Raw genomic sequence first — 13,811 nt, 5'->3', positions numbered from 1 at the left:
CTTCTAACAAAATTGAATCCAGCTAGGAAACTTAAATGCAGCTGGACAGTGCCTTTCAGAACTTATTTGCATTGGCGGCAGCAGCAGTGGCATGTAAGCCGTATGGCTCCCAACAACCTCAGAGCAAGCGAACAGTTTTTCCAGTCACTGTCAAGAAGTCGTCGTCAGCCAACGCACGTAGGGCTTCTTCAAACATATCTTTGGTAATTGCCTTTGGGGAGAGAAGAAAGATAAAAACTTCAGAAGTCAAGAACCCTAGCTGGTAGTCACAAAGTAACACCCAGAGTCTCGATCTGTTTTAGGTAGTTGTACACATTCAAAAAAAAAAAAAATCTTTATGGCCTCTTCTTTCAACATTACAACCTCAACTTTGCTCTCAAGGTGCCAATGCAGTGAGGAACAATAAATGAAATAATATTATGAAAATAGCCTCCTCCCCAAAAATAACAGGTTGCATTTGCCCCATGTAATTATCTGCAAAAGATCATGCAAGAATTTTACCCCTCAAATGAATTCAAACTCTGAAAAAGTGTAACAAATTTAACTGTGATTATTTCTTGATGACTTTTATGATCTGAACTTTTTTTTTAGTCCTACTTATATTTATTATTTGAGAAAAAAAAGGAAACGCCCTCCCCAAACAAACTCAACAATGTTAAGGAAAAAAACAACCCCCAAACCCACATAAATACTTACTATGTCAGACTGTCCCCGAATATCTTCAAAAAGCTGCTGGTATTTTAGAGCTGGTGTTTTGCCTTTAGATAAAATAAGTTTTCTCAATGCTTCAGCTAATTCTTCTTTCCGTTTACGAGATGTGGCACTCATTCCTGATATTAAGAAATCAATAAAATGTTTTAAATTTCCATAAGCATTCTTTCAAATTCCCATAAATTTTGCCAAGAAAGATAAGAGAGCTGACCCCAAATTTATTCAAGAGCACATAGTCCCCCGTCCTCTCCCCACCCCCCCACACCGTGCCCGGGGCTTGAACAGGTTGGGCACCGTCTGTCTGTGAGCTAAGTAAGGTTTTACCATTTGAGACACTGCTCAATTCCGGACTTTTTTGGTAGTTAATTGGGCTTAAGAGTCTCACAGACTTTCTTGCTCAGGCTGGCTTTGAACTGTGATTCTGAGATCTCTGCATCTATTACAGGCGTGAGCTACCCGTGCCTGGTATAATTTTTGTTGTTGTTGCACTCGTTAGGCAAGCACTTTGCCACTGAGCTACATCCCAGCACTGCCCGGTATAATTTTGAAGACATTTTGTTCGAAGAAACAAACCTGTAGTGAGAATGGATATGTCCACAATGCCAGTCCGGGGGTCAGTTGCAGACTGCTTCAGAGCCTCCCGGTGGAGGCGTTTTGCCTCTTCCACATCAACTGCTTCAACTTTGTTGGAAAATCGTACTTTAGCATGAGCTTCTGCTAATCGAATTAATGACTCCAGCTGTCGAGGGTATGCAGAAACCATTCCACGGCTACTACCGATCTTCCTCATGTCGACATAAGCCTAGTGCAGGTATAAAAAACACACGTAAAACTGCTTGCTGACAAGAACTAGATAGTGCCATGGGGTTCTAGCAAATAAGCCAAACCAAGTTCCACCTGGCTGCCTTGTGCAGTTACAGGGGGCAATCAAAAATCAGATCTAGGCCTTGGCCTTATAAAGTGGGAGACTGACACAGACAGACAGACAGGCACACGAGATGTGTAAATCCTGGAAATTTTCACTAACAGTGTCCTATATATATTGGTCAGAAATAGCCAACGGAGACATTTGGGAAAACTTGGAGAAGTCTTGTATACTTACGAAGAACAGAGGACTACTAAGGTTGCTCAACTGGTGGAGTGCTTGCCTAGCATATATACTCAAGTTTCTGAGTATGATTCCTAGGACCAGAAATGGACTACAATGGAACACTGTAGCAGAGGAAGGTAACATGGCATAGGGAATTAGGAGCAGGTTGTAAAGAGAAGATGAGTCAGAGGGGCCGGTGTGAAAAGGGCTTACATGCTGAATCTGGTATGTACTCTGGGTACAAATCCATTTGATAAGGCATAGGAAGAGATCATGATGACATGTAATAGTGAAACTGAACCAATATTAAACGTAATGACATAATTTTCTTTCAGAGTCCAAATGAAATATTAACACACTGTGTATACAACTTCCACGGAGTATGTGTGGAGCTCAGTGAAGATATAAATCCTTTCTATGTTTCAGGATCTCCTATCACAGCAAGTGACTGATCCACACAGGCCCTTGTGCGTGCCCACCCACGTACAAAGGTGTGTGAACGTGTACTACATATCTTAATGCTCTCAAACACGTTTGCGTGACGGGGTGACTTTTCCAGTTAGAAACCAGGAAGTCACACCACCTGTATTTGAATGTGAATCACATCATTTACGAGTATTTAAACATCTTAGTATTTAAACCTCAAATGCACTGTGCTTGTAAGTATTTGAATATAAAAAAGTGTGGGGGGCTGGGAATGTGGCTTAGTGGTAGAGTGTTTGCCCACCATGCATGAAGCCCTGGGTTCGATTCCTTAGCACCACATAAAAGTCTCAAGCTCCAGGACTGCCCCCCCCACGAAAAAAAGTGCCATGTAACATAAATGGATCTTTGCCTTTTTACATTTGGAAAAATCAATCTATAGCTGAAGAAAACTGTTAGGTAGTTAAAAGAAAATGGAATGTTAGTCATATATTAGTGGCTTAAGGGGGATGATTAGTTGTGTCACCCTTTCTCAGGACGCGAGGTTACCTCAATCAGAGCCTGGCTGGCCTCCTCACTCAGACGGGGCATGATGGTACTATGAGCGTATGCAATGTAGTCCTTCAGCACTGCCATGTCCAAGAACTCTTCCTCCACCTGCTCCTCGCTCTGGTAGTACAGGGAGACCAGGTGATGGGCCAGACGCCTGTCGTACGCCTCATCCTGAGGGTCCAGCATTAGGAAAATCAGATCAAACCTGAGAAAACAGAAGGAAAAGACTGTCTTCCCAGCTGGGACACCAACGCTCCCACCCACAAACAAGAGCTCAAAGGTCCTTGGGCCATCAGACCGCAGTGAGTCCGTGGCCAGTGAGGGCCATTACTTCTTTACCCGAGAGGGACCTTGAGAGCTTACCCTCCGGTAACTTTAAGTAACAAGTGAGCACAAGACTACTTTCTAGAAAATATTCCTTTGAAGAGTGGAAGATCGGAATGAAAATATATACAACGTTCAAGAGAAAAAGAACTATTTGGTAGGTCTTGGGGGTGAGCTCTGTAGTAGAGCACTTGCCTAGTATGTGCAAGGCTCTGTGTTTGATCCCTAGCAGTACAAACAATAAAAACAAATTTAGTTGAAATAAAAGGTGCTACTGCTAGGTGCTGGTGGCTCACGACTGCAATCCTAGTTACTCAGGAGACTGACATCTGAGGATCAAGATTCAAAGCCAGTCCAGCTGCTTGATAGCTTGTCTCCAATTAGCTATCGAAAAAGGCGGGAAGTGGAGCTGGGGCTCAAGTGGTGGTAGAGTAGTAGCCTTGAGTAAAAAGCTCAGGGATAGAGCACAAGCCCTACGTTCAAGCTCCAAGACCAGCACACTAGTCGCGCACGCACGTGTGTGCAGACACACGTAATTAAGTTCTAAAATCCATTTATGACATACATTGGTATGAGGAGTAGTGGGGCTGAAATAAGTGGTATGATAGCAAAACTGTTCTCTGTGGACTATCAATAGTAGCTTTCAGACTAAGGAAAAGTAGCATTACCTGAAAAGATGCTGAAAGGAAATGTTCTAATGGCTTTAGACAATGTTATGATGTTATCTACTTGTTGGCAGAGAATGCAAACCTTGCCGTGAAAAGCACACATTAACCAAATCTGAAACATTTTGCATTAAAGCAAAGAAACTATTAGCTTAACCTTGGTATTTCTCTCCGTCATGAAGAGTCTGTAAATGAGACAACAGAAACACACCTATCTTTATAAAGCCGTTTTAATACCTTGATAACAGTGTATGAGGTAGCTGGATGTTTTCGATAGTTGTCTTTTTAGGGTTCCACTGAGATTCAATGGGGTTTGCTGCTGCCAGTATAGAAGTGCGTGCATTGAGCTGACAGATGATCCCAGCCTATGAAAGACAACAGCAGTTACAAGCTTCTCCCTAAGGCCGGTGGGGACAAGAGCCATCTTTTCCTGTCTCCAGCTACATTTCGTTTGTTCTGCTAATTAAGAGCCTTTTAACCTTCACTTACTTCCTCAGTTGCATGTGGACATGCCCTGTTCTACCATTCAGACACGGGACTGAGCTTAGACGCATGTGTGCTGTTGTCAAGTCCTTCTCAGAAGGCGCACTCTTTGGTGTGAATTGCAGCACGAATTCTATCAGCTCAAATTCAAGCTCCAGAAGTATTACGCATAGCAGAGCAATAAAAGATGGGGGCAAGGTTGCACGGCAGCTCTGCGCACGGTTCCTATCCAATGTGGACACACGTCCGAGATCCGTGTCTGAAGTCGCAACCAGGACTGAGCCTTACCTTCGCAATGGACAGCGTTTGCTGCTCCATGACTTCGTGCAGCACTGATCTTGTACTCTCATTCATCTTGTCAAACTCATCAATACAGCAGATGCCATTGTCGCTCAGGACAAGGGCACCCGTCTGCAGGACCAGCTGCCTGGTCTCAGGATCTTTCATCACATAGGCGGTGAGGCCAACCGCACTGGAGCCCTTTCCAGATGTGTACTGACCCCGCGGGACCAGATTGTACACGTACTGCAGCAGCTGGGACTTGCTGGTGCCAGGGTCACCGCACAGAAGGATGTTGATCTCCGCACGAAATTTACCCCTTCCTGTGTGACTAAAATCTTTCCTTGTTCCACCAAAGAGCTGAAGTAAGATCCCCTAAAAAAAAAACGAAACAACGCCAAGTCTTACTGCTGAGTAGTACATTTCACTTAAGATTTAGGAGTATTTTTCTAAGCTATGAATTGAAGTACTCTCACAGAAAGCATGTATGTGAGTTGGGCAGAGGTGGGAGGTCAGCCTGGGCAGGAAAATGTACAAGTCTCTTACTTCCAATTAAGCACCAAAAAAAAAAAAAAGAAGACAGACTCCGGTTTGGCTCAAGTGTCTCAAGCCATACAGCTCAAGGATAGTGTCCAGATCTTGAGTTCAAGCCCCAAGACAGACACAAAAAAGAAATGCAAGTGAGAAATCACACATACTATGCCAGGTCACTGTACACATAAACTGCTGTTGGGATCTGTGTGGCCTGTAACATTTAGGAACATGAGTGGCTTCAGTACAGGATTGGGTAAATAACAAAGCTGTCATTCTCAACCAGTGACAAAGTAGGGGTATAGAACCTTGCTTTGTCAAACAGGAAACAGCTATTTTCCTTGGAGGAATGGACAATTCCTGCGAATGATGGCAGGTTAAAATATACACCATTACCTTCTTTATATCTTCATGCTCATAAATGCTGGGAGCCAAGGCTGAAGCGAGTCTTTCATATATGTCTGGTTTCCCGGAAAGTTCCTTAAGCAACTCCACACGTTTTTCTGAAAAGAGCTTCTGTTCTGCCTCTTCATCGAGGCCATGCAGGCGCTTGGCGTCCGTTTTCCGATAATGAATCACATCAATGTGGGTTTTGTAGACAGACTTCACGTTGCTCACTCTGGGGTTGACTCGAATAGGCACTGCTCGGTAGATGCCTGAGGACACAGCCGCAAAGCATGCTTTTACCCCCTGTACGTCTCCTTCTCAGGGCCCAGTGGCCACTAGATAACATTTTTACCTTTCCTTGCATTTCCTGTCAGGACTTAGTAGCCAGCACAGATAACTGGCAGTACCACGGTAAACACTCCGTCTCACATTTCTTTGGTATATTTTGGCTCTGTGAGCCTCTAGACTGAGTCCTAAACTGCAAACCTGCCACCCCTCTTTTGACTAATTGGGAAGACAGCAGCAGTACAAGTCCAAGCTGGGGAGAACATAGTTCTCTGAGAACAACAAACCTAAAATGATGTTTGTCCCTGTCTACTTGTGTTAGCTCTGACAATGGGCAGCCAACTGAATATAACTGCACGACACATACTCATCCGGAGTGAGATGAAAGACTGCTCTCAGCAAAAGGTGGAGCTCATCATCATGTTCAATCAAAAGTACCATTAGTTCCTAGGCTGACTGTAAAAATCTTAGTGTGTGACTGCAGCAAAATGCTTAAACTGTATACTAACAAACTGGAAGGAAAATAAGTTATAAGAGCTTAAATATTTTAAAAATGATGCCATGGGTAACCAAAATAGCTTACTGGGGCCCACATGAAGGGAAAATGACTATTTTCAGTTTCTAGTAACAAGTGCTTCTAGATGAGGGGTGGGGAGGGCAGGCACACATGCAGTTAGTTGGGTGGTAGAATGCTTGTTTCGGTGTGCAAAGCTCTCAGCACTGAAACAAAACGCGAAACAGATGTCTTATGCTTATCTTTGAATTTCAAGCCAGAAGGCTTTAGCTTCAGGCTGATTTGGTTCCTGCTGCCTTTTGAGAATGAAGTTTGATCTTTCTTTCATAGAGATGGCATAAATTACTGCTATCTATTTACTTAACCTGTCAATGCAATACTCATTTAAAACATAAAAAAACAGCTCATACATAATAGACTATCCTTCACACCAAGATAGAGGATGGAGAGTTGATTTTATTTATGATAACTGAAGTGGCTCACTCGTAGTTGTAGAGTGATTTAGCAAGCGCAAGACCCTGAGTTCCACTTCTAGTACTGGGGGAAAAAGAGCTTGACTGACAGGCAGATAAGATTCTTCCAGAGGCCCCCTTGAGCAATCAGGTGCCCACATGTCTCCTAAGTACAGATGTCAAGAAATGTAATCTAGATCCTGGATTCGTGATACACCCGTGTTGAGCTGTAGCTACTTACATGTCTCTCAGCCTCCCAGCTGGAAACCAAGGTGCTCTGTCCTTCCTTTCTCTCTGGGTCACTATTAAGTCTTAGAAGTACATTTGAGAAATAAGTGGAAACGATTTATGACTGTAGCTATTGTTATTTCCCTGAGCTGCTGGCATGAGTCAAATGCTACCAATACCAACCTTCTGAAGCTACTTTCTCACAGTCCCAATACCACCAATTTGAGACCCGCACGGAGCAAGAAGTGACTACCAAGACCATAAAAATACCAGGCGGTCACTGAGGGCTTGCGCCTGTAATCCTAGCAATTCAGGAGGCTGAGATCAGAGGATCATGGTTCAAAGGAGCCTGGGCAGAAAAGTCTGTAAGATTCTTACCTCCATCGGGTTGGGAATATGGCCTAGTGGCAAGAGTGCTTGCCTCTTATACATGAAGCCCTGGGTTTGATTCTCAGCCTTGAGCAAAAAGAGCTCAGGGAGAGCGCCCTGGCTATCTCTGGAGTTCAAGCTTCACAACAAGGGGGAAAAAAAAATCTAAGTCTGGGAAGAACAGAAAGATTTCCTAATAAAAAAAGGTGCTGGGTAAAGCAGGTATATTCTTAGAACCTCAAATACCTGCAATTACAATGGCAAGCATAAACCGTTCCATTCTAATGGACTGATGATGGAACTGAAGGAATTATTATTAAACAGACATTAAAAACAAGAAATAAGGAGTTAAAGGTGGGCTTGGTTGGTAGAGTACTAGGTCAATGAGCAAAGCATCAACTACTAAGTTCAAGTTCCAGTTTCAGACCTTAAAGAAGAAAACCACCACCAAGATGTGAACTCTTACCGGTGACATTCACTCGGTCCCCAGGCTGAACCTTGTCCACAAGATCATTGTGAGCAAACAGGATAACGGTGTGTGGCGTCTGGCCAGCAGGCATGTCTTCAGGAGATTCCTGAAGTTTAATCTGAAGGAAGAATTGCAAAGAGAACTTGAGAAACAATTCCAGGAAAAAAGTAATTAAACAAACAAAAAAACCTTAGGGGGCTGGGAATGGGGCTTAGGGGTACAGTTTCGATTCCTCAGCACCACATACACAGGAAAAGGCCAGAAGTGGCGCTGTGGCTCAACTGGTAGTGCTCAGGCCCTGTGTTCCATCCTGGGCCCCAGGACTGGCAAAAACCAACCACCAAAACAAAACAAACAAAAAAAGAACAAAACAATTGCTATTGTACATAACCCAGATAGAACGATGTCTGATATCTATGCATCTTCGCCTTTTAGGAAATTATTTTGTGAATGAGATATGTGGTGCAAATGGTTAAATTCCATGCCTAGTACTGACAGACAAATCTCTGCCTAAATGAATGAATAAAACTTCATTTTAGGCAAGTTTTTTTTTTAAAGCCACATTTGGCAAGAATATTTAAACATTAAACTTTAATGGAACAGTAGCTGGATCATGGCATTTAGTCATATCTGGTCTCAAATGTTTTACATATCCTAACTCAAAGAACATTAGGCAGTGCTAGGGTTCCCATAAAAGCGCTGTCAATGTCCTCTACATATTCCAGCCCATACCTCACTAATAAAACCTACACTTTCCAAGGAGTAGAAGGAGATGTCATTTAGGAAGTAAGGTTGAAGAGTTCAGAATGTTAGTTTAGGGGCTGGGAATATGGCCTAGTGGTAAAGTGCTCGCCTCGTATACATGAAGCTCTGAGTTCGATTCCTCAGCACCACATATATAGTATAGAAAAAGCCAGAAGTGGCACTGTGGCTCAAGAGGTGGAGTGCTAGCCTTGAGCAAAAAGAAGCCAGGGACAGTGCTCAGGCCCGGAGTCCATGCCCCAGGACTGGCAACAAAAACAAGCAACAAAAACAAAACAAATAAACAGAATGTTAGTTTAGTTTCTGAGGGTTCAGACACGGGTGGAGTCTTCGTCTAGAAGCTACCCCGTCCAAACTCCTGTGCAGCGCTGTCACATACCATCTGCTTGTCGGAGAAGAGCGAACGGTTGTGGATCAGTGCCATGCTGTGGGTCGTGTGGCAGCGGGGCACACACGTAGGGCTCGGCAATGCGGCCGCGGGTCCATCTCCACCCGGGTGGTGTGGGCACACACTTGGCACTGGAAGAATGCCTCCTGCATCTCGGGGATCAGCTGGGAGGTCCTGATGACCATGCCGCTGATGGTGATGAGCTGGTCAATGTCTAGAGGGGAGAGGGCTTGGATGTCCGTGACTTGTGAAAGGTCCACCACGTCTGATCTTTCAAAACACACATGCTGGGCGAGAGTTCTGCCACTTGAGTGAGTTATCTCTCAACCCTTCTGTTATTGAGACAGCGTCTCATTGTTACCTCTGCCCAAGCTACTCTCCAACTTTCAACCCTCTAGCCTCAGCCTCCCAAGTGGCTGGGATGTTAAGCATGTTCCATTGTACCTGACCCCAAACTACCTACTTAGTACTATTTTTTGTACTGGTACTGGGAAATAAACTCCAGGCCTGGGCTCTTGCTTGTTTTTTCACTCATGGCTGAATGAAGCTTTAACACTTGAACCACAGTGCCAGTTGGGTATATGTTGGTTAGTTGAAGATGAGGTTTTAAGACTTTTCTGCCTGCCTGGGCTGGCTTTGAACTGTGAACCTCTAGGTCTCAGCTTTCCGAGTAACCGGGATTATAGGAGTGAGCCACTGGCATTCTGGCTTGCTCCATTTTTCATTTACTTCTGAAATTAGAATTTTTTTCTGAAGCTCAGGGGCGGTGGTCATGTTCAGGATTTTTCCTATGGCGACTAAGAAAACTCCTTAATAAGTGCAGATTGATTACATCTGAGTAAGTTTACTTTCAGGTAGAGGTCTGTTAATAGTCACATTTCCTCACACATAGTAGTTAAATGCTCTACCTTTTAAACCACAGTCAAGTCTGTTTTTGTTTCTGAAATAGGGTCTTACTACTTTTTCCTTTTTGAACACCAGGTCAGTATTTCACAAGTAGTTACATTATACACATACTACATGCCTAGCTCATGTTCATAGTTTTGTCCAGTTAGAGAAAGATACAATGGATTCTTTCATAAAAGTGTATAGGAGAAATGAATCTGAATTATTTTGTCATTAACATCAACCAGTCTTTTCAAGCTCCTTTATAACATGAGGCTTTGTGTATTTTCATGTAAAATATTCTCACATTACTAAACACATTACCTTCTGGATTCAGGTTTCTCATATTCTTTGTCTTTAACGCATTGAATGGTCTTACTTGAATCTGATGTTCTAAGATAGAGTCAGGGTAACGGTTAAAGAAGATTTCATTGACAGCCATGTCAAAGGTTGGTATAACTTCCTGTAAAAACAAACATATAGATGCTGCTATGTTTCTACTCCTGTATTGCAGTGAAAAATGAAACAGTTTATATTAGCAAAGTTTAAAAGCAAAAAAAAAAAAAAAAAAAAAAAAAAAGAACATGGCACAACTCCAAAACAGCAACCTATAGAACCAGGCATATATGTCATTTTGAAGCCTTATTTGGGGTTAAATAAATAAAAGTGTCTTCTGGATATACTGGTATATGTTATGTTTTGAACTTGGGTACTATCCCTGAGCTTTTTCTGCTCAAGGCTAGAAGTCTACCACTTTGAGCCATAGTGCCACATCTGATATTTGGGTAATTAAGAGATAAGAATCTCACGGATTTTCCTGCCTAGCTGTCTTCAAACTGTGGTTCTTAGATCTCAGCCTCCTGAGTACCTAGGATTATAGGTATGAGTCACTGGCACTCAGACACAAAAAGGATTTTAAGCTCATACTTCTGTTATCTTAATAATTCCTCCAAAGTAAAATGATTCTAAGATGGATTAAGTCAAACTTATTCCACCCAAACTTAATATGGTCCTCACTGTACGTTGAAGAAACAGATTTTAGGAATTTGGCTGAGGTTTTATATGACTACAAAGCAGCAAAGAATCAAAAATCAAGTCTGCCTGTCATAGTCTATAACTACATTTGATTAGTAAAATCTGATCTTTGTTCTAAAATAAAGACCATAATATATACTAACGTTTTGCTAAAGATGCAAATAAAAATGTGCTATGTAAGTATGAAGTATTTTCCTTCAAGATAAAATTTACTTCACAAATCTGAGAAATTGTCATTTTTAAGACTCTTCATCATTTTAAGAGTCAATTAAATTGTGACATCTCAAAGACAGCAATACACTTGCTGCTCTGAGAAACATTCAAATGTGAAAAAAAGTCATTCTTAAAGAGGCAAATAAAAAGCATTCAGGAGGGGGGAAATGAGAGAGGAGGTAACAAATTGTACAAGAAATGTACCCACTGCCTTACTTATGAAGCTGTAACCCCTCTGTACATCAGTTTGACAATAAATAATTATTAAAAAAATACAAATTCACTCAAAAAAGTAAAAAGCATTCAGGTTTCAAAGGCATATTGTTACCTTAAAGAAACTGTTACCTAAAACATTTCTTATAATAGCAATTTACTGTGATTTACCAGGTCAAAGCCAGATTCTTACCTGTGGGTAAAAGATGAGCTGTCTATACAAACTTTCGTCAAATGACTTTATGTGTTCACAGTTTACATTTAAAAATGGCTCCCCAATAACATTAATCTGTAAGGTAAAAATGAAAGTCATAGTTTGATCATTGTACCATTACCAAGTATCTACCTTTAATTTATGACAATTACCTCTGCAAGCCGTTGCATGTACAAAGGTTCATTGAGATCTATGCCAACATTTTCTTCTTCTTTAGCCAGGGGATCAATAAAACGCTGAAGAAATCTCTTGATGTGGAGAGAAAAAGAACAGTAAGCTTAATGAACTTAGATGGCAATAATTAAAGTGCAAAAATTATGAATATGTGGCTCCTTGCAGTTAGATGTAAATCTCTTGAAAAACATCAATAATGCTAAGCCACCCACCAATTTGGGTTGGGTGGACGATGGCTATTTTACATACAGATTTCAAGGCCTTGAAGTAATAACGCTTAACACAGCTTACCTGAAAATTTTCTTTGCATGTTGCCACATTTACATCTGTCCCCCAGATGACAAGTTTTTGTCCAAGAGAGTGTTCACTTGCCACTACATCTTCTGCTGCTGCCTACAAAATGACAGAACTATGTAATTAAAAGAATTACGTATTATGTGTACATATACACACACACATATATATGTGCGTGTGTGTATGTCAGTCTTGGGGCTTGAACTCAGGGCCTGGGCATTGTCCCTGAGATACTTTAGCTCAAGGCTAGTGCTCTACCACTTGGAGCCATCATGCCACTCTTGGTTTTTCTTTTTTTTATAAGTAGCTTATTGGAAGTATGTTTTCTGCTCAGGCTGGCTTTGAACTAGGATCCTTATATCTCAGTTTCCTCAAGAGCTAGGATTATAAGTGTGAGCCACTAGCATCCAGTGTACATGCACACACATACAGTGTGTGTATGTATGTTGGTACTAAGGCTGGAATTTAGGATTAAAGAAGTAAGTCATCAGCACCTAGCTCTGTGATTTTATAAGGTAGCTTTGGAATGGCATGTTTTGAAGGAGGCCATAGAGAGGTTGGGGTTATCAAGAGGGGTGGCCACCTGTCCCCTACAGGCGAATACTGAGCTCCCGTGTAGAACATATCTCCCTGTGTCACAGCCAGCCCAGGCGTGCTCATACTCACCCCGTCAGACTGTACATCCACCTGCAGACCCTTCCTTGCGGAGCCCAGGTCAGGTCTCTGCCTCACTGGTGTGCCCCTAACCCCACTTCTTGGGGTTCCCTCCACCCGAGAGCTGGGCGTGCCATATGTCAGCGGTGAGCTAATATCAAAGTCTATAGGAATGGCTATAAAAAAAAAAAAAGCAAGATGTGAAAGTTGACAATGAAATCTTAGTAGTGCATAAACTCTAAACTGTAGCATGTGTGCTGTCTGATCTGTCATCTAAACATCTCACTTGGTGCATAAGGCTTTATTATTAAGTACTCTATTAAAGAAACAATGCGCGCTTTTCTCTTAAGACTTCTGTACCAGTTAGGATTTGAACGCTGGGAAATGCTTATGTATTAGGTAAACTACTGTAGCAACCCTGCAAATCGGACCGTCTACAGTGAACCAACCCAGCTCTTCAGAAACCCACCTGAAGAGTGCATCGGAGGAGGGCTGGAAAACAGGGCATCCTGAGCGGCAGGGCTCTGCAAGTCGGCTCCGGGTGAGGTGGGCATGGGCTGCAACTCTCCCGTGGAAGTGGAGTCCTCGCCTCTGCGTCTCAGAGAGGGAGAGGACCTGGCTTCCTCGCTCCGAGCTTGGATCAAAAGAATAAGACAGACTTCAACGCTGCAGGCAAAAGGCAAGGGCCCGCGGAACCAACCAGCGCAGAAGCCCTCCACGGCGCTGCGGGCGGGGCGGGGCCAAGGGGATGGGGGGGGGGGAGCACGCACCGCGGGAACCCCGAGTGAGGAGGGCAGAGGGGGGTGGCAAGGCCCGCTCCGGAAGGGGGGGGGGAGGGGAAGCGGGGTCCCGCGCGCCCGGGTGGGGAGGGGAAGCGGATCGCGCGGGTAAGCGGATCCCGCGCGCCCGGGTGGGGAGGGGAAGCGGATCGCGCGGGGAAGCGGATCCCGCGCGCCCGGGTGGGGAGGGGAAGCGGATCGCGCGGGGAAGCGGGTCCCGCGCGCCCGGGTGGGGAGGGGAAGCGGACTCACGCGTCTGGGCGGGGGGTGGCGCGTCCGCGCCGGCTGCTGCGGCGGCTGGGAGTCGACGCCGGGGACGACATGACGACGGGGGTGTGTGCGCCACGCACAGGCTCGAGCCCACGACACGGACGTCCCGCGGTGCTCCGCGCCGCACGCTCCCCGGGAGTCGGGCAACCCGACCAGGTGGCTTCCCCT

The 13,811-nt window shown here is 43.9% G+C and overlaps 1 protein-coding gene across 1 annotated transcript; it reads right to left on the bottom strand.

Moving 5' to 3' along the window:
- On the bottom strand, positions 1-13,772 carry Mcm4 (minichromosome maintenance complex component 4). The gene is given in 19 exon segments (XM_048367778.1): positions 1-211; positions 697-830; positions 1,285-1,513; positions 2,774-2,981; positions 4,003-4,130; positions 4,537-4,902; positions 5,455-5,714; positions 7,760-7,880; positions 8,904-8,969; positions 8,971-9,003; positions 9,005-9,126; positions 10,122-10,260; positions 11,452-11,547; positions 11,625-11,720; positions 11,938-12,039; positions 12,607-12,770; positions 13,064-13,228; positions 13,626-13,638; positions 13,640-13,772. Coding segments are annotated over 19 exon segments (2,592 nt in total). The 5' UTR covers positions 13,697-13,772; the 3' UTR covers positions 1-118.
- Positions 13,773-13,811: the final 39 nt, after the last annotated feature.

This window comes from Perognathus longimembris, chromosome 18 (assembly GCF_023159225.1).
Source record: "Perognathus longimembris pacificus isolate PPM17 chromosome 18, ASM2315922v1, whole genome shotgun sequence".
Lineage (NCBI taxonomy): Eukaryota > Metazoa > Chordata > Mammalia > Rodentia > Heteromyidae > Perognathus > Perognathus longimembris.
This window is presented reverse-complemented; position numbering and strand designations above follow the sequence as displayed.